The 21,643-nt window shown below is 42.1% G+C and overlaps 1 protein-coding gene across 1 annotated transcript in view; it reads left to right on the top strand.

Moving 5' to 3' along the window:
* ints9 (integrator complex subunit 9) overlaps positions 1-19,537 on the top strand; it is a 40,349-nt gene extending 20,812 nt beyond the window's left edge. Inside the window, exons 9-17 of the mRNA XM_033025938.1 lie at positions 934-1,045; positions 1,782-1,962; positions 3,286-3,346; positions 7,645-7,816; positions 9,789-9,913; positions 11,122-11,289; positions 14,111-14,209; positions 15,540-15,677; positions 17,472-19,537. Coding sequence (XP_032881829.1) covers positions 934-1,045; positions 1,782-1,962; positions 3,286-3,346; positions 7,645-7,816; positions 9,789-9,913; positions 11,122-11,289; positions 14,111-14,209; positions 15,540-15,677; positions 17,472-17,648 — 1,233 coding nt within the window. The 3' untranslated portion in view covers positions 17,649-19,537. The remainder of the gene's footprint in view (positions 1-933; positions 1,046-1,781; positions 1,963-3,285; positions 3,347-7,644; positions 7,817-9,788; positions 9,914-11,121; positions 11,290-14,110; positions 14,210-15,539; positions 15,678-17,471) is intronic.
* Positions 19,538-21,643: the final 2,106 nt, after the last annotated feature.

Genomic DNA, 21,643 nt, shown 5'->3' with positions numbered 1-21,643 from the left:
GGATGCAGGGTGACTTGGACAGGTTGGGTGAGTGGGCAGATGCATGGCAGATGCAGTTTAATGTGGCTAAATGTGAGGTTATCCAAAAACAGGAAGGCAGATTATTATCTGAATGGTATCAAGTTGGGAAAAGAGAAAGTACAACGAGATCTGGGGGTCCGTGTTCATCAGTCACTGAAAGTAAGCATGCAGGCACAACAGGCATTGAAGAAAGCGAATGGCATGTTGGCCTTCATAACAAGAGTGGTTGAGTATAGGAGTTAAGAGGTCCTTCTGCAGTTGTACAAGCCCCTAGTGAGACTACACCTGGAGTATTGTGTGCAGTTTTGGTCTCCAAATTTGAGGAAGGACATTCTTGCTATTGAGGGAGTGCAGCTTAGGTTCACTAGGTTAATTCCCGGGATGGCGGAACTCTCACATGTTGATAGAATGGAGCGACAGGTCTTGCATACTCTGGAATTTAGAAGGATGAGAGGGAATTTAATGAAACACATAAGATTATTAAGTGTATGGACACGCTAGAGGCAGGAAACATGTTCCCGATGTTGGGAGAGTCCAGAACCAGGGGCCACAGTTTAAGAATAAGGGGTAAGCCATTTAGAACGGAGATGAGGAAAAACTTTTTCACACAGAGAGTTGTGAATCTGTGGAATTCTCTGCCTCAGAAGGCAGTGGAGGCCAATTCTCTGGAGGCTTTCAAGAGAGAGTTAGGTAGATCTCTTAAAGATAGAGGAGTGAAGGGATATGGGGGGGGGAAGGCAGGAACGGGTTACTGATTGTGGATGATCAGCCATGATCACAGTGAATGGCGGTGCTGGCTCGAAGGGCCAAATGGCCTACTCTGCACCTATTGTTTGTTGTCTATAAACTTTAGAGAAGTCAAAGTGCTATAAATTCAAGGAAGAAGAATTATTTAAAACATTTTTTTTGCAGCCCATGGAACAAACTTCCTTGAAAAATAGTGATGTCCTCATCCTGACTGGATTGACTCAAATCCCCACTGCAAATCCTGATGGCATGTTGGGAGAATTCTGCAGTAACTTAGGTAATTAAAAAAAATAATGTCATGATTTAGCTTCCATGGTGTTGGGCTTGGAATGTTTTGTTCTGCATTTGCTCTGAAATATTTTTTTAAGTATTGTCAATCTTGAAACAAAATTTCAGTTTGCCCATACATCTTCTGAAATGCGGGTAGCACACAAGGGTAACTGTGTGCAGTCCAAACACAAACAACCCATCCTGTTTAATCTAATCCCAACAGAACTTCTATTTTGCTCATCCTCATAGCCTCAGTCAGCATCAGTTTAAGGCATTTATACTGCTCACCTCAGCCATTTTATGTGATACCAAATTCCACATTCTATCCACTCTATAAGCAAAAATATTTCTTATTAATTTTTTATTGAACTTATTAATAATCAACCCTCATTACTTTTGGAACTTCCAGTCACCTCCTCACCCAGCTACCTCTGTACGCTAATGGCCTAACAAGCTCGCTGGATCTCTACTTTCTATTTCTGACCTGTGTTCTGTGGTTCCGCTACCTGCCACTATTTCAGCTGCTAAGTCCGAAGATATGAAATCCCTCCTTTATATCCTTCTCTTCCTTTTGAAATGTCAATTGTTTTGGTCATTTAGTCCAGTATCCTTTTCAGTGGCTGAGAGTCAAACATCTGGTTGATGACAACTATTAGGACCCTTAGGGTGTTTGATTATGTTAGGTGTTACATAAAAACGCTCTTTGTTATAATGCATTTGTGTGGGTTTTTCCCCACATTTAGCTGTGACCATTCGAAGTGGGGGGAATGTCCTGGTTCCGTGCTATCCTTCTGGTGTAATATACGACTTGCTGGAATGTCTGTACCAGTACATCGATTCAGCGGGACTATCCAGTGTCCCATTCTACTTCATTTCTCCTGTAGCCAACAGCTCACTGGAGTTCTCCCAGATCTTTGCAGAGTGGTAAGTGTGCAACAGTCATTTATTCAGTTCTGGTGAAGTTTCATTTTCTGATACATTCATTCTGATTCCCTCCCCAAAGAAGGATGCCTGCAGAGTATTTCTAGTGTTTCCCATTTTCATTGATATAGTTGTTGAGATGTGAACTTTGTTGGCAGGACCAGCATTTAATGCCTATTCCTGACAGTGTGGCGGTTAGTGCTGCTGCCTCATGGTTCCAGACTCTGGTTGGATCCTGCTATTGGGACAGTACGGGGTTTGTACGTTCGCTCTGTGGGCTGTGTCCAGGTGCTCCAGTTTCCTCTCGCATGCCAAAGGTATGGTGCTTGGTCGATTAATTGGCCAACTCAAATTAGTCCCCATGTAGTTAGGCGATAGGAGAATAAGGTGGTGTGGCATCAGTTAATGGCAATGCAAGAAGGAAAATACAATTCGCGCAGATGGGTACTTGGTCAGTGCCGATGTGGTGTTCTCATAGTGACACTGAGATTGTTAGTTATTCCTTGAACTGAACAACCACACAGACAGGTCTGGGGTCACAGGTTAGAATGGTTAAGACTGACCGATTTCCTTGCCTATGAATATGCTACCAGGAGTGGTGGTGGTAACATACCCGATAGAGGGTTTTAAGATGCTTTTGGATATGTGCAGGGAATGGAGGGGTATGGATTATGTGCAGGCAGATCAGTGTTTGATTTGGCATAATGTTCGCCACAGACATTCTGGACCAAAGGGTCTGTTCCTGTGCTGTACTGTTCTATGAGCCAATGGATTCCTCAGACAAATGAGTTTGAGTTTGAGTTTAAAAGTTAGAGATCAAATCTTTAGTCCGTCAACCTGTGGAAATGAATTTGAAATTCATCACAGGAATTTTAATTTGTGGTGAATTTAAAATTATTTTCTACAGGATTGATTGACGAAAGATTTGATACTAGTACTTAACCACCACATAATGAACAGGACATTCTAAGTAGATATTTAATTGTCATGTGAAATAATTATTGTGGATGTTTTTTGAATAGTTTTGGTTCAGAAATTAATTTTATTCTTTCTCTTGGCAATGTAATATCACTTACAACTTAGGCCAAAATGCGTAACATCTCATCACTTTTATTAAGTTTTATTGTTAGTTAAATATAAATTCTCAGTATGCCATGATGGAACCTGAACTTTGAACCCTGAATCATGAGTTCAGCTTGTTAGATCTAGGAATGTAACTACTTTATCGTATCTTCTTTGTGTAAGAGACACACCTCAGTTCGTTATTTTATTTATGGCAGAATATGGACTCCTAACTGTTTCAGTTTTGCCCCTCTCCCATTTAAGGCTTTGTCACAACAAGCAGTCAAAGGTTTACCTCCCAGAGCCACCATTTCCACATGCAGAGGTAAGGACCGAGCTGAACTTGGAACAACCTTTCATTACTTCTAATAAAAATACATTTACAAAGCACAATGACTGTCATAAACACAGTGACATTTCTGGAGAATTATATTTTTGATGGACAAAGGAAAGTGATTCATCATTTAACCATAATTTCCAACAAATGTCCCATTTTACTTCTCTTTCAGTGACAATTTTGTGTATGTATCATGTAGCTATGAACAGCTTGATCCACGGTAGATGCTAATTCTGAAAATCCATTTTTTAAAGTAAGGCAGTTGTTAATAAATGACAGTCTACTCAAGGTTAGCTTTTATTGGAATGTAAAGGGCCTGTCCCACTTAGGCGATTTTTCAGTGGACTGCCGGCGACTGTCAAGTTCGCGGCACTCGCCTGAAAAACCGGGAACTGGAAGGCGACTGTCAGAGTGGAGAGCACACGCACACGCACGCACATCCGCCCGCAAGGATGGGAGGGGAGTGCTGTTTGAAATTTACATGGTGCAAAGCCAAGGTGATACAGACACACACCGTGATGAATAGGAAGGTTAAGACGGCAGGCACAGTGTATGGTAAGTCCTTGAAAAGAGGGGGGGGGGAGAAAAGGAAGAGAAGGAGTGGAGACACTTTTAAGAAGCCAGACAACTTAATAAGCCAGAGATACACAGCTGTGAAGTTTGGCGGCCATTTAACATTTAACGTCGGTTATCTTTGGTTCTGAAAACTCGTCCTTATGTTATTTTTCCCCCAATGAGGCAATGAAAATACCGGGTCAGCAAAGGCAATAAACTAAAACTACCTATGAGTACCTCGACTATGCATAATTACATGGCGACCCCACTACAACAGCACCTATGACTACAGGATTATCGATTTTTTCCATATTGGTCACAGAAATTTTTTCGACATGTTGAAAAATTTGCGGTGACCATACTGAGGCCGCGACTAGTTCCCAGAATGCGGGAACTCCTCGCGTCCATGAAGGAGACTCACTAGAGACCACCAGCGAACATGTGGCGACCATGAGGTGAGCGCAGCGTCTCCTGCACTCGCCTAAATCACCTAAGTGGGACAGGCCCTTAAAGGTTTGAATTATCAAAATTCTAAAACTTGGTACATAATGTACTAAGATATGCCTATGCTTCCTCACATCCTATCCCACTCCCCTGCCCTACCCCCACCTCTCAATCCTCTCTGCCTATCACACCAATCTTAACTAATTAATTATTGGCAGGTATAAGAAATGTGCTATAAAATATATTTTTATAGCACTGTGAGATTCAAATTCACAAATGCTCAGAGACAAAGTCAGAGAAACAAGTTTATCTCATTTATTACATTTCTGCGCAGAAAAGGGTGCCCCTCTGTCGCCCTGTAGAGGCACACCGAAGATGGAGATGCTTTCTATCTTTATACATTTCAGTTCACTATTGTCACACCCTCATCCCTCCCCATTGAGCTTCTTCCAATCATAACATAAAGCCCAGATTCCCACGAGAACGTCAAAGACACCTCCCCTATCATGCATCGCATGTGCATTTAAATTAGGCATCTTGTCATAGTGGGCGTGAGTACATATTCATGCAAGTTCCCCTCCAGTTTTGACCCGTTCCAGTTTGCTTATCGCCCGAACCGCTCCACAGAGGATGCTATCTCCTCTGCAGTCCACCTGAGCCTACAACACCTGGAGGAGAAGAACACCCACGTGCGGATGCTGTTTGTTGACTTCAGCTCAGCATTCAATACGATAATCCCCCAGCATCTGGTGAGCAAACTGGCACCCCTAGGATTCAATACCACACTATGCAACTGGATCCTGGATTTCCTTTCTGAAAGACCCCAGTCTGTGCGGGTGGGGAAGAACACCTCCTCGGTCATCACACTGAGCACCGACTCCCCTCAGGGCTGTGTCCTGAGTCCGCTGCTCTTCACATTGATGACACATGACTGTGTCGCCAGGTCCACTACTAACCATATCATCAAATACGCGGATGACACAACAGTAGTGGGCCTCATCCGCAACAACGACGACCAGGCATACAGAGAGGAGGTGGAGCAGCTGGTGAGCTGGTGCAGCAGGAACAACCTTCTAAATGTGGACAAAACCAAGGAGATTGTCGTCGACTTCAGAAAGAAAAATCAGCCCAGTCACACTCCGCTGTGCATCAACAACTCAGCAGTGGAGCAGGTGAAAAACATCAAGTTCCTGGGAGTGCATATAACGGATACCTTAACTTGGACCACAAACATCACATCTCTGGTAAAACGGGCACAGCAGCGTTTGTACTTCCTCCGCAGGATGAGAAGATCTCACCTCCACCCTCCCATCCTCACCACATTCTACAGAAGCACCATTGAATCAGTCATGACCAGCTGCATCTCTATGTGGTGCGGCGGCTGTACAGCTGCGGACTGGAAGTGCCTTCAGAGAGTGGTGAGGACAGCGGAAAAAATCATTGGGACTTCTCTTCCTTCCATCATGGACATTGGTTACAAACGCTGTCTGACAAGAGCTAAGAGCATTACCAGATCCCCCACACACCCACAATATGGACTGTTTACACTGCTGAACTCTGGGAGGAGGTACCGCAGCATGAAGAGCGGGACAACCAGGTTCTGCAACAGCTTCATCCCCCAGGCCATGAGACTATTGAATTCACAATCAAATCGATTCCATAACTTTCTTATACATTGCCACTTTTAATAACTTTCCTACATATCTATTTTACAGAACTATGCACATGAAGCACTTTTTATGGACACACTAAGCACTTTTACTGATCGCCTGATATAAATGTTATATTCTGCTGCTACTTTGAAGAGTCAATGCAACGAAATTTCGTTCAATGTGCACTGTGTCTATGTGTATATCTGAATGACAATTAAAGTTAATCTATCTATCTAATCTATCTATCTAGGCATGCGTGGATATGTTTGACCTTTTGTACTTCTCAACTTTGTTCTAATTTCTCTTAAAACTTCTACTGAAGTATTTCTATTGCTACTTTTTATCTAGAATTTCTCTCTTGTTCTTTATATCGTTACTTTCTATTCTACTAGCAGTCTGGCTTCTGCTGACACCTTATTTATTTCTAAGTTATATTTCAAAGTTCTAGTATAAATCAACCATCTCTATTAACCCTTTTCTCACAGCACCTTTCACAATCTCAGAAGTCCAACGACAGGCAATTAAATACTTTTGATATTTCCATCCTGGGAAAAAGGTTCTGACTGTTACTGAATGGCGGCACAATGGCGCAGCGGTAGAGTTGCTGCCTTACAGCGAATGTAGCACCGGAGACCCGGGTTCGATTCTGACTACGGGTGCTTGACTGTACGGAGTTTGTACGTTCTCCCCGTGACCGGCATGGGTTTTCACCGAGATCTTCGGTTTCCTCCCACACTCCAAAGACGTACAGGTTTATAGGTTAATTAGCTTGGTAAATGTAAAAATTGTCCCTAGTGGGTGTAGGATAGTGTTAATGTGCGGGGATCGCTGGTCGGCGTGGACCCGGTGGGCCTGTTTCCGCGCTGTATCTCTAAACTAAACTAAAGAGTCTCAACCCAAAATGTCACCAATCCTTTTTCTCCAGAGATGGTGTCTGACCCATTGTTACTCTAGCACTCTGTGTCTATCTTTCTACCCTATCAATTTTATATACCTCTATATCAGGTCTCCCCGCAACCTTCGGTGTTTCTGAAAAAACAATCCAAGTCTGTCCAACCTCTCCCTGTAGCCATTATTCTAGGCATCATTCTGCCTTATTCAGTCCCAGACTTTCTATTGTTTGTCAATTTACAAATTGACAAACAACAGAGGTTCTAGCACAGATCCCTGCAGAACTCCACTGGTCATAGATCTCCAGCATGAAATAGTACACTGAAAGAAAGACTAGACAATGTCAGCGGAAATTGGAGGAACAGCACCTCATATTCCGTCTGGGGTCCTTGCGTCCTTATGGCATTAACATTGAATTCTCCCAATTTGGCTAGCCCGTGCTGTCTCCTCCCCTTCCTTAACCCTCTAGCTGTCTCCTCCCATCCGCCCGCCCTCGGGCTCCTCCTCCTCCTCCCTTTTTCCTTCTTTCTTTCCCCACCCCCCCATCAGTCTGAAGAAGGGTTTCGGCCCGAAACGTCGCCTATTTCCTTCGCTCCATAGATGCTGCTGCACCCGCTGAGTTTCCCCAGCAATTTTGTGTACCTTCGATATTCCAGCATCTGCAGTTCCCTTTTGAACACTAGACAATGTCATTCCAGTTTGCTTTTGTTTGTTACATTTTTCACCCACCTTTCTTATTTTCAGCTGATTCAAACCAATAAACTAAAGCACTACCCCAGCATCCATGGGGATTTCAGCAATGACTTCAGACAGCCCTGCGTAGTGTTCACAGGCCACCCTTCCCTCAGGTTTGGAGATGTTGTCCACTTCCTGGAGCTGTGGGGAAAATCGAGCCTCAACACCATCATTTTCACAGGTAACGCGAAGACTATTTCTCGTCCAGGATACTAGGAGAAAATTAGTGTTGATATATTGAGTACACTTTGTATTAAGGTCGAGGAAGTGCTGCATGTCCTAAAAAGATATAAGTGTAGATAAATCTCTGGGGCCTGATCAGATACACCCAGGGAAACTGGGAAGCTAAAGAAATGACAGGAGCACTACTGAGAGATTGAAAAGCATCATTAGACATGGTTACAGTGCCGGAAGACTGAAGAGTGGCTAGTGTTGTGCCTCTATTTTAGAAGGCCTGCAAAGAAAAATGTAGGCTGATCATCTGTGGTAAGCAAGTTACTGGAGATGATTCTGATGGATAAGATAGACATATATTCGGAAAGACTGGGTTGATTAGGGATAGTCAGTATGATTTTATGCATTGGAGAACGTGTCTCACAAATTTGTTTTTAGTTTTTTGAAGAACTAACCAATTAGGTTGATGAGGGCAGGGTGGTAGGCATAAGCTGTATTAGCTTCATTAAGGCCTTTAGTAAGATTCTACATGGAAGGCTGCTCTGGAAGGTTAGATTGCTTGGGATCCAAGTAGAGCTATCTGGTTGCAGAATTAGCTTGACTAGTGGTGTGCCTTAGATCGGTGCAGGACATTGCTATTTATCATCTAATTTGAGTGAGAATGTATAAAACAAGATTAGTAAGTTCAGTGCTTTTTTTTGTACACAAGGTACCTGTAACATGTATCGTTCCTTGCTGTTGGTGTCATCCTATAAACTGCTTAATCTGTTTAAGAGCCTGACTGGCTAATTTTTAAACTTTAGCAAAGTTTGTGTATAAAATTCTAAAACATCTGTTAATTTGGTTTTTAATTTTTTAGAGATGCCAGTACATTGCATACTGTCACAATAAAACACTGTTTGCAGATGACTAAAATGGGTAATATTGTAGATAGTGAAGATAATCATCAAGAATTACAGTGGGACCTTGATCAGCTGGACAAGTGCGCTGAGGAATAGCAAAGGGTGTTTGGTTCAGATAGTTGAACTATTGCATATTGCGATGTCTAGCCAGGGTATGATCTTGACAGTGAATGGTAGGGCCCAGGGGAGGGTTGAGGAGCAAAGGGATCTAGGAATACAAGTACATCGTTCCCTGAAAGTGACGTGACAAGTAGATGAAGGATGGTGAAGAAGGCTTTTGGCATGCTGCCCTTCATCGGTCTATACTAAATATAGAACCTGCGACATTTATAATTATTTAAAACATTGCTATAGTATAATAACACTTGGTATGACCTTGCTATAGGCGACATGGCACACTTGCTATAGGAAACTTGCCATTAGCCTGCAAAGAGTGCAGATAGATGACAAGAAAATGTAAATCTTGCCAGGACTCGAGGGCTTGAACGATAGTTTGGGTGTAGTAACAACATTTAAAAGAGAGCTGGAAGATTACATGGGAAGAAAATTAGGAGGGATATGGGCCAAATGTAGACAAATGTGATGAGCTTAGATGGGGCATCTTGGTCAGCATGGATGGGTTGGGCTGAAGTCCTGTTTCGTGCTGTTTGACTGTGACTCTATAACTCTTTGCCAAAGAAGAAACCAGAGCAACTGCAGGGTTGGCACAATGGTGAATGCAGATGTGTTGACATAATCGGACCCAGCTGTGGGCGGAGATGCATATATATCAGATTCCCTTCCTTAAAGGACTCAATGAATCAATTTTATGTCAATTGAGTATTTTCATTATTGATGCTAGCTTTGCAATATTTAATAATTTATTGATTTTATGCCACTGCTATGGCACTTTTTGAGCGTTCTTATCAGAATAATAATTTTCTGTACCGTCCTATGTTCAAATTTAGGGATTAATAGTTCAGACTCTGATTTCCAGACTCTCAATTTTCCAGCAACGATAGTCTTCATTTGGTACGAGTATGAAAACAATTTGCTTTGTATGCCATCATAACCTGATGCATTTGACTTGTGTTCTAGAACCAGATTTTTCTTACTTGGAAGCATTGGCACCATACCAGCCACTGTCTATGAAGTGTGTCTACTGTCCAATTGATACACGATTAAACTTCATCCAAGTCTCAAAATTATTGAAGGAAGTTCAGGTAAAGCGAAAAAATTACTGTATGGATGAAATCGTGTTTTGCTATTGTTTAAAGGTGAAAAAAGCATAAACAGAAATCCTCAAATAATTAGGGTGCTGGGTTCAGTAAGTAAATAAAGTCATACGATTGTGTTTTAGCAATTAAGGGTTGAAGTGGAACATAAGATTTGGGTTTGTGGTGTAAAAATTTTGAATTGTGGCGATGAATTGTTTGACATAGATTTAGCTGTGGAGAGAAATTAGTTTAGTTTATTTATCGTCACATGTACATTGTCACATGCACAGGTACAGTGAAAATATTTTGTTGCTTGCCAATCAGTCAGTGGAAAGACAATACATGATTACAATCAACCCATTCACTGTGTATAGATACATCATAAAGATAATAATGTGATAATGTTTAGTGCAAAATAAAGCCAGTAAAGTTTGATTGAAGATAGTCCGAGAGTCTCCAATGAGGTAGATAGTGCTTCAGGACTGCTTTCCAGTTGTGGTAGGATAGTTTAGTTGCTTGATTCTTGCTATTGAGGGAGTGCAACGTAGGTTTACAAGGTTAATTCCTGGGATGGCGGGACTGTCATATGCTGAGAGAATGGAGCAGCTGGGCTTGTACACTCTGAAGTTTAGGATGAGAGGGGATCTCATTGAAACATATAAGATTGTTAAGGGTTTGGACACGCTAGAGGCAGGAAACATGTTCCCGATGTTGGGGGAGTCCAGAACCAGGGGCCACAGTTTAAGAATAAGGAGTAAACCATTTAGAACGGAGACGAGGAAACACTTTTTCTCACAGAGAGTGGTGAGTCTGTGGAATTCTCTGCCTCAGGGCAGTGGAGGCGGGTTCTCTGGATGCTTTCAAGAGAGAGCTAGATAGGGCTCTTAAAATAGCAGTCGGATATGGGGAGAAGGCAGGAACGGGGTACTGATTGGGGATGATCAGCAATGATCACATTGAATGGCGGTACTGGCTCGAAAGGCCGAATGGCCTACTCCTGCAATTCTTGTCTATTGTCTATTGATAACTGCTGTCCCTGAATCTGGAGGTGTATTATATCTCATTTGTGGTGGCATACTGTGGTAAAAGTTGTTTAAGTGCCCCTAGAATGGGTTTCTTTACCTACCCTCTTGTCAGTAAATGGCAGGATGTCAGTATGATGTGGGTAGGCAGTTCATTTCCACTCACTTCACTCTCTTGTTTTATTTTTCCAGCCATTGCATGTTGTATGCCCAGAGCAATATACTCAACCCCCTCCTGCGCAATCTCACCGTACCGATCTGATGATTGACTGCCAACCCTCACCAATGGCTTACCGGAGGGCTGAAGTACTGACCCTCCCCTTCAAACGGCGCTATGAAAAAATTGAGCTGATGCCCGATGCAAGTATTTATTTAACTGAATGTTTCTTTTATTGTTTTCACATCGTTTTACCTCATCAATTTTTCCAAATCGAAAATAATCCATGGGATTGGTTGGAAAAGTGGAGGTCAAGGTTCAATCATAATTGTTTTGATTGGCAGAAGTGACTAAAGAGATTAATTCTAACCATTTTATGTTTTCAATCTATGCACCATTCCTATTGAAAACATGGTTGTTTCTATGTGTACTGAAGGACAGTTAGAGAGTAAGCTGGCAACCGAATGGCTAAGGATAAAATTCCAGTAATCCGCTCTCCAGCTATTCAGAAATCCTAAAGGTTCGGCATCTGGCTGTGCTGAAAGAAAGAAATGAGAGATTTAATGCAGGCAAGTGGGACTAGCTCAGTTTGGCAACATGGTCAGCATGGCCAAGTTGGTGGAAGGGCCTATTTCTGTGCTGTAGAACTCGTACTCTGTTTCCCGTGCTCTCTTTAAACTTAGAAGCAAAGATCTTATAGCAGAGCAAGATGGGTTACTCTCACGCAAACGTGTAGTACGCTCATGGACAGATTCATGGGTGATTATAGGACTAATTTTAGCAACCAGTCCCCGCCATCTTGTTCCGCCATCTTGCTTCCGGCCAAAGATCGGATCTTTGTTTCCGCAGCGGGGAGAGGGAGTGTGGGGCCCGGGGAGAGGGGGTGTGGGGCCCGGGGAGAGGGGGTGTGGGGCCCGGGAGAGGGGGTGTGGGGCCCAGCGAGAGGGGTTGGGGGCCGGCGAGAGGGGGGTGGTGGGGCCGGGATGGGGGTGTGGGCCGGGGAGAGGGGGGGTGGGGGCCGGGAGGAGGGGGGTGGGGGCCGGAGAGGGGGTGTGGGGCCGGGGATGAGGGGGTGGGGACAGGGGAGAGGGGGTGTGGGGACCCGGGGAGCGGGGAGGGGAGTGTGCGAACCGGGGAGGGGAGAGGTGTGCGCGGCCTGGGAGAGGGAGGGGAGGGCCCTGGGCAGCGGGAGGGGAGTGAGTGGCCCGGGAGAGGATAGAAGGGTGTGGTGCCCGGGAGAGGAGTGGCGGCCCTGGCAAGCGTTAGAGGAGTTCGCTGCCCGGGGAGAGGGGGTGTGTGGCCCGGGGCAGCGGGGTTAAGAGCATAGGAGGGGGGATACATTGTAATGTGGGGGCAGGCGTGGGAGTGCCGGGGGGGGGGGAGAGTTGAGGGGTGGGATAAGGCCTAGTGTGTGTGAAGTTGCGGGGAGGTTTACAATGTTTCTTATTTAATGTCCCTTGTCTAGTCTGAAATAAAGTTCATTATTGGATCAGAAGAAATATAATTGTGTGTGTTATAGGATTATATACATTTATATCACATTCATGTATGTGTTTATAAACATTTTATTCTTTAACAAGAATTAACAGAATTATGAATTAACAAAAGATGAATCTAACCCTATATCACACACAAAAACTTTCCCCGCAATGTCAATTACCCTGCGGGTCGGGTCGGTTCCGGTTACTACAAAATCAACTCAAACACTGCTTGTGAGCCATTTAAAAAGAAATGATTTAAAAAACATTAAAAAAGACAATTACCAGAGTCAAATTTTATTCTTGACAAGAAGTATGAACTTATAGAATTATGAATCTAACCCTATATCACACACACAAACTGTTGCCCCGCAACATTGATTACACTGCGAGTCGGGTCGGGTCAGGTAGGCTCCGGTTACTAAAATGGGCGGGGAAAAATGCCCAGGATCCCCTCCGTAGCTACTACACGTCAGCCCATTGTATTTCGCAGGAGTAGCCCATCTTGCTCTGCTCTAAGATCTTTGCTTAGAAGGGCCTTGTTACATGACCCATTTAAACCTGGAGTTTAATTGGAAAATTGATTATTCCACTTCGCAACATTTAAAGAAATTGTAAATTAAATATGCGATGGAGCTAATAGATTAGTGTCCTGTTATCTGAACATATGCTAATTGTGTATGCCAGGCATTGTGGAGTAAAGGAGTTTTGGTGCATCTATGTGATAAAGGATGCACATTTTTGTTATACAGCAGTTAGCACCAGTCTTAAAATGCCTTGGGAATCCTGTGTGTGGAGTTTGCCCAAGCACTACCACACACCCCCCCCCACCCTCCAAAAAACATGTTCAATGGCATAGGTTTTCGCTAAGTGCTCTGGTTTCCTCCTACTTTTCAAACATGAGCTTAGGGTTTAATTATAAGAATATCTGGAAATAATGAGATGGAAATGAGACTGAGCGATTGCTTGGCATGTGGACAGCTGAAGGACCTCCTCCTACTGTACTGTATTAAGTAAATACGTCAGCTGCTGGGTGATAGGATGGTTAAGATGAATGTGGGGCAAGTCAGCTATTGTCAGTACAAACTATCTGCTGCGAGCAGTATCAAAGATAATTGCACTTAAGTGACATTACTTGTGTGGAATGATTTAAATCAGTGGGTTCTGTGATTATCATGTATTTTAATCAATTTTTATTTTCAAGAGTTCTATACTTAAAGGAAAGCAGCCTTTTGCACTGTTAGGGATGCCGTTCCTCAAGTAAGGTATTATACTATCTGCCCTCTTATGTGGTGCGAAAGCTTCTGAGGCAGGGGATTCGCTCCACTTTATTCCTCAGTCACCAGCACAAACCAGATTATCTGATCATCCCTCACTTTGCTGATTCGTTGAAACTTACTGTGTACAAGTTAGCTACCGTGATTCCTGCACAGCAACAACGACTTCCCTTCAGAAAGTCATTTATTAACTGTGCATTCTGTGGTGATAAAAAGCACTAAGTGCATGATCTTTCTTTTAACTTTCTGGTACTATCGCTGTTTTACAGCTTGCAGAATCTCTCATCCCTTCTGAGATCAAACCCGGCATCTCTATGGCAACTGTGTCTGCAGTACTGCAAACCAAAGACAACAAGCACATACTTCGCGTAAGTGATGTAACAAGAATGAAGTTGTGTTAGCCCATTCAACTTGAAGGATTTGATTTATTTCCCTCAATTCCACAATTTATCTGAATAAACTAGTGCACGATGCATGTCATATACTTTATCTTTCTTCCTTTTTCTATTTACTCTCAAACCCCCTTCACTGCCCATCCACCACCAAAGCCAGAATGGAGAGTAACAGTGCTATTTATTACTTTTGTACATTTTTCAATAGTTTCAATAGCTCGGATAATATTTAAACTGAATGAAGATATGTTAAACCAAAGGGATTGTCTGCACTTTCACAAGGACATAAAACTTACATGACACAGCTTGAAAAAGAGCAAATGGTTTACTGAATAACTAGTTAATATTTATTTTCAATCAACATCACTAAAATTAATTATGTGATCACTTGAGCTGTTGCTGACAGCATGAGCTTCCAGTGTGCAAATTTCTTGTCCTGATTCCCTATACTACAAGTGGAGTTTTTAAATTCTTTTAAAGTATTGGGGTTTGCAGACTGTGCCAGCATTTATGCCTCCCCCTGATTGCCCCAAGAAGGTGGTGGGGAGCTACATTCTTGGACCGCCGCTTTCGGTGGAGATACATTCATAATCCTGTTAGAACTTCAACCCAAAGCATGTTGGACTGCAAAACATTTAGAAATGCACAGTATAAATACAAGATCTTTCGATGGATCTCTTGCCTTTCTTTCTTTCTTGCACTTCTCATGGCCGCCTTTCTCTATCTTCTGATATTTTTTTCCATTGATCAACCTGTAATTGAAACAACAGCAATACCTTAGAATAATCTAGACCCACCTGGCTCCATCTGCCTGTTATCCTTCACCCTTCATCCACTAGCCCCTGTCTCACCACACCCCCTCTCCTGTTTCTACTGGCTCAGTCCTGATGCAGGGTCTCAACCCCAAATATCAAAAATTCCATTCCCACCCTCCACCATAAATGCTATTCAACCTGCTTCCAGCAGCTTGTATTTTACTCCAGATTCCAGCAGCTGCAATCTTTTTGGCTCGCCAGTAATTTAGAACTACCAACTGTAATTATGAAATCGAATTCTCCAGGCACTTCATCATAATATCTACCTGATTTTGAAGTGAACTTTAATTTTATGGCTTACATAAATCAAAGTAGATGCAGATGCTGGAAATCTGAAATAAAAAATGTAATTACATGATTAAAAAAATAAAATATATAGAATAGGATAAATTACAAATTATTAATGAAGGAATTTGGGTGATGTGATAAATTTATTTTTCTTGTGTTTATTGCCTTGTTTAATGAATTATATCCAATTCTGTCTCACGCAGTCACTTCCAAAACCAGTGCAGCAGCCAACTGGCAAGAAGAGGAAACGGTTAAACGATGAGATCCCTGAGTTCAAACCACCCAAACCACTGCTGTGTGGCTCAATCACCATTGAACAATTTGTACAGAGCTTAGAAAAGGTAAATATATGCAGTGTGGTCTGAAGCAATTCCTGCACGTCCCAGTTATCATTAAAACAGATTATCAGGTGGTTGTCACTTTGCTTGATGAGCACAAGTTAGTACATTGTCCGTAAAGTGCCTTAGTGCATTGTGACAGGCACTATCTAAAGGCAGGTCATTCTAAGTATCAAATCACGTACTGTAATGTGCAATGTAGATAGAAGATCATTAATCACAAATTTTTTTGAGAAATTATCTCCAGATGATTATTTGGTTCATTTTCTTAAATAACATTTAGTATATTAATCGATGACTGGAACCATCTTTTACTGATCCTCAATATTGTCTGCAGAAAATATTACTTCAAACATAAGCATTCAATCAATACAGTCATACAACACAAACACGTGTTATTGACCCTTTATCTCGTCATAATAAGACTTGTCACAGCAAAGATATTTCCATTATTCCATAACACAGCTTAATGGACTGCTTTTTAGAATCCACTATTCTGGAGAAGTGAATGTACCTATCCAACATATGGAACGTATTCATTAGTTATGCAGTATTTCTGTAATTTTACAGAAATGCAGCTTTGTTATAGCATGGAAAGAGGCTATTCGACATTTATTTAAGCTCTATGTACGAGCAATCCAGCTTATTGAGCAATTTGTATAGAGCTTAAAGGTAAATATCTGTAGTGTGGTCTGAAGCAATTCCTGCAAGTCCCAGTTATCATTGTGTCACTCGGGTTAGCTGTGCCTTCATCTGCCAAGACTGTAAACTGTGGAATTTCCTCCTCGTAGCTCTCTATCTCTATTAAATTAAGTTGCTCCATATAACCTCATCCCTTGAACAAATTTATAGCCACTTGTGCTGTTTATGCAGCTGTGCATAGATGTTTTACTATGTAGGTCCTCCCCTGGTTACAACAGGGTTCAGTTGCTGAAAACTGTTTGGAACAATGTAGCCACGACCCAAATTCCCACCCGGCAGAAGATGCCTGCAGCCCCCAGCAAATCCATCCTTTGTGTCTCCACATTTTCGTTTGGATGTAAGGGCTATACATAAGTCCGGCATTCGTATAAATGGAGTTGTTATTACTGACCTTATTGAAGGTGTGGAAATTGCTGATGTTAAGTTTAGTAAGGCTAGAGCAAGAAATTAGTGCAGCACTTTCTCGATGGTAGTGACCTTGCCTGATTGAAATTGCCACATTATACTGTAACCAAGGGTTTCTATCACAAGTAGTGAGGTTGTTCTCTCTGTCTCAGATTGGGTTAAGACCACTTCATGCCTCCACACAAAAGCATGGTTAGTAATAAATTGTCTCAGGTTAACACTTACCCCAATGCCACCTAACTGTACTGGAAATCTTTTTAAAAAAAAGATTGTTCTTGGTCAGTGCCATGCATACAGTACATGTGGAGGGAGTGTGGAGAAGCTCAACTGTCCACAGAAACCAACGAGCTTAAACAAAAGAAGGCCTTGCATATCTCACGTTCACCAATCAGCAAAGAATGCTTATTGACATTTACGAGATATTGCAGTGCATGGAGTTTCTTTTGAAAACAATTTTGAGTAGATTTTCTCACCCTACCAATCGAAGTGGCATCAATGGTGGTACAGTTGTTTGATCCTGTGGGAAGGATACTTAATGGTGGAAGGGAAATCTCAACCCTAACATCCATGTTCCTGTGATGTGGAGCCCTATACGGCGTAATAAGACACAACTTGTACCTTCCATTGTGGTTGAAGGCACAACTCACACCAGTTACCCACGCAGTAAATCCTCCTCTTCTTCCTTCACAGCACGGCATTACTGATGTCAAGGTTGAGGACACACCAGAAGGACACATTGTTCACCTTCAATCTGAAGACACACTGATTCAGATTGAAGAGGACTCGACGCACATAATTTGCGACAACAACGAGCCACTTCGCACCAAACTTCGAGATTTAGTCCTCAAATTTCTGCAGAAGTTATGAGCTTCTCTGTGACTTTCTTTTTAGTGGCTTCAGGATTTGGGGCTTGTTGATGGGAGCACGCTGCAACTTGTCAATAGAGGATAATGTGTGTAGTTGGGACTAATAGTTTCCAGTCCCTCAAGCCAGATCTACCTTTCAATAAGTTAATGACTTTTCCATCTACAACTCCATTTACCTGTCTTGGTATGTATTCTGTGATACCATTGACCAGAAAAATGTTGGCAGTCTCCATTTTGACATTTTCCTGGGCCCACCCCATTCCAGCTTCAACGGAATATTTTGCGGAATAAATAGTCCCATTTACCTAAAGAAATTCTTCCTGACTCCACCCCCTGAATAACCTGGCTCTCATTTTAAGGTCATGTTCCTGTTCTTAACTTCTATACAAGGAACTGATTTGTTCTTCTCCCTCTTCCCCAATCAAATCCTTCAAATGTATTGAACACTGCAATTAGCCCCTTCTTCTGTTAGGTGATAGATACAATTGTACAATAGAATCCTCGAGTGAAGCCTGCAAGTTTATAAACTTCAATCTTAATTACAACCAGATGAAATGTTGAACTTGCTGACAAAGACACTTTTTGATCAAAACTGCAGATGGTGGGAGTTATTCCATTAATGTATAATGTTGTGGCTCAGCTGGTTCAACTGCTGTCTGAGTCAAAGGGTTATGGGTTTAGGTCTGACACCATATACCCGTGTACAAATATCGAGGCTGACACTTCTGTTCAGCAGAATGATGCCACATATCTGGTCGTACTGTCTTTTTGGAATGTTAGGGTGAGACCTTATCTTCATTCACATGAAGCAGAAAATTCGCCAATATTTCTCCCTCAGCCATTATCATTAAAACATATTATCAAGTGGTTGTCACTTTGCTTGATGAGCACCAATAAGTACATTGTCCGTAAAGTGCTATCGTGCATTGTGACAAGCACTATCTGAATGTAGGTCTTTTTAAGTATCAAATTACGTACTGTAATGTATTATGTAAATAGAAGATCATCATTAATCACAATTTTTTTTTTAAGAGAAATTATCTCCATATTATTTGGTTCATTTTTTTACATCATTTGCTAGATTAAGCGATGACTGGAATCAATTTTTACTGATCCTCAATATTGTCTGCAGAAAATATTCCTTTGAACATAAGCATTCAATCAATATAGTCATACAACACAAACATGTGTTATAGGCCCTTTATCTCATCATAATATATCTGCATAAGACTTGTCACAGCAAAGATACTTCCATTATTCCAGAACACAGCTTAATGGACTGCTATTTGGAATCCATTATTCTGGAGACGTGAATGTACCTTTCCATCATATGGAACATATTCATTAGTTATGCAGTATTTCTTTCTGTAATTTTACAGAGATGCAGCTATGTTATAGCATGGAAAGAGGCTATTCGACCCGTAGAGTTTATTCAAGCTCTATGTACAAGCAATCCAGCTTATCCCACTCCCCACCTTTTTCCCCATAACCCAAGAATTTCAAAATTCAGATACTTGCCCATCTCTCTTTAAAACTGCAATTAAATCTGCTTAAATGTACTACACCTGACAGTGCATTCAAGACCCCAACCACGTGTAATTTTATTTTATTTTTGCAGTTACCTCCAACCTTTATCCCCATATTGACCCCTCACCCAATGGGAACATTTTCTAAATACATTCTTCATGATTTTAAATACTTCTGTCAGATCCCCTTACAACCTCCTTCATTCCAAGAAAACAATCCTGGCTTTGACATTCTCACCACATTGCCCTCCATCGTGGGGGAGTTCACAGATGAGGTGGTATGCTTTGGATCTAGGGCATTTCCTTCTCTCCTCCATACTTTGCTCTTGCCATCACTCTGATATAAGTTAATATTCGTCTCATCTGTCCACAGACCTTTTTCCAGAACTGTGGCTGCTCTTTTAAGTAATTTCTTGGCAAACTGTAACCTGGCCATCCTATTTTTGCGGCTAACCGGTGGTTTTCATCTTGCAGTGCAGTGACGTCTTCTGCGGACAGTGGTCATTGACAAATCCACACCCGACTCCTGAAGAGTGCTTCTGATCTGTTGGACAGGTGTTTGTGGACTTTTCTTTATTATAGAGAATTTTTATGTCATCAGCTGTGGAGGTCTTCCTTGACCTGCCAGTCCCTTTGCGATTAGTAAACTCACCAGTGCTCTCTTTCTTCTTAATGATGTTCCAAACCGTTGATTTTGGTAAGCCTAAGGTTTGGCTGATGTCTAACAGTTTTATTCTGTTTCTCAGTCTCATAATGGCTTCTTTGACTTTCATTGGCACAACTTTGGTCCTCATGTTGATAAACAGCAATAAAAGTTTCCAAAGGTTATGGAAAGACTGGAGGAAAGACTAGGTGCTGAGAGCTCTATTATACCTGCATTAAGGAGGCGCACACACACCTGAGCAATTACAAACACCCGTGAAGCCATGTGTCCCAAACATTATGGTGCCCTGAAATGGGGGGACTATGCATAAGCATAGCTGTAATTTCTACATGGTGAAAACAAAATATATAAAAATGGCCTTAGTTAAAATCTGACAAGGTACACTTTAACCATATGTGATTTTTTTTCTGTTACAAATCTCAAATTGTGGAGTACAGAGGCAAATAAATAAATGATGGGTCTTTGTCCCAAACATTATGGAGGGCACTGTAAATGCCCTCATCACTGCTATAACTTCATAGTATCATTCAGCACAGAAACAGGCCTTCCATCCCACCATGTCCATGCTAACTATCAAGTACCCATTGAGACTAATCCCATTTACCAGCACCTACTCTCTCTAAGTGACCTGTTGCTTCCTGTGCCCGGTCCATAGCCCTCTATGCCTATGCCTCTCCGCACATTCTCATCAACTGCTCCAGATTCTACCAGGGAGTCATTTACAACAGCTTATTAACCTACCAATTTGGTATGTGGGAGAAAACTGATGGAAACCCATGTGATCGTGGGTAGATTGTGCTGACTCCTCACTTTCAGGACTGAAGATCAGGTTTGAATCCAAGATGCTGGAGCAGTGATGTAGAGGTTCTACTGTGTTGCTTTTATATCTTTCCTAAGGTGTGCTCCCTCCCCAGCAAAGTGGACACAATACTCCAATTGATGCAGAACCAGTGTTTTACAAAGATTTAATATAATTTCTGTGCTCTTGCACTGTTATTCCTCAGTATATAAGCTCAGGGTCCCATATATTTTTCTCAATGCTTTTAAAACTACCATGCCACTCTCAACAAATTATCCACATATATGGGCGGCACGGTGGCGCAGCGGTAGATTGCTGCCTTGCAGCGAATGCAGCGCCGGAGACCCAGGTTCGATCCCGACTATAGGTGCTGTCTGTACGCAATTTAACTACGGGTGCTGTCTGTATGGAGATCTCCACGTGACCTGCGTGGGTTTTCTTCCTCCCACACTCCAAAGACGCACAGGTATGTAGGTTAATTGGCTTGGTAAATGCTTAAAAGGTAAATGGTATCTGACCACCTGGATAGTGTCTTATTAATGAGAAGTCTATAAATTTGGAAATTATGACCTATCCATCAACCTGGTAATACTGGCCCGTGAGGAACATTGTGCACTTTGCTCCAGTGAGGATAATAATAATATTTGTTTTCTATTACATAACTAGATTACTGTTGGTGCTGAACTAGCCCCTTGACTTCTATGGCCATCAATCTTGATGACAATACCATTATATGGCATCCGGTTGAGGAAGTCCACATGTACATCACCTGCATTTTCTTGAATGAAAGAATGAATGATACTTTATTGATACTTACTGATACTTAATGATACTCACCCGGTAGGCGGCCCGACTCTCGTCTGCAGCGGCCTCTGCAGTCCGTCTGCGTTTTTATTATTTTATGTCTATGTTTTTATGTAGTTTTTGTTATTTTTGTTGGGGTATGTGTGTGGGGGGTGGGGGTGGTGTGGGGGGGTTGGGGGTAACTTTTAAATCTCTCCCTGCAC

This window comes from Amblyraja radiata, chromosome 8 (assembly GCF_010909765.2).
Source record: "Amblyraja radiata isolate CabotCenter1 chromosome 8, sAmbRad1.1.pri, whole genome shotgun sequence".
Lineage (NCBI taxonomy): Eukaryota > Metazoa > Chordata > Chondrichthyes > Rajiformes > Rajidae > Amblyraja > Amblyraja radiata.
This window is presented reverse-complemented; position numbering and strand designations above follow the sequence as displayed.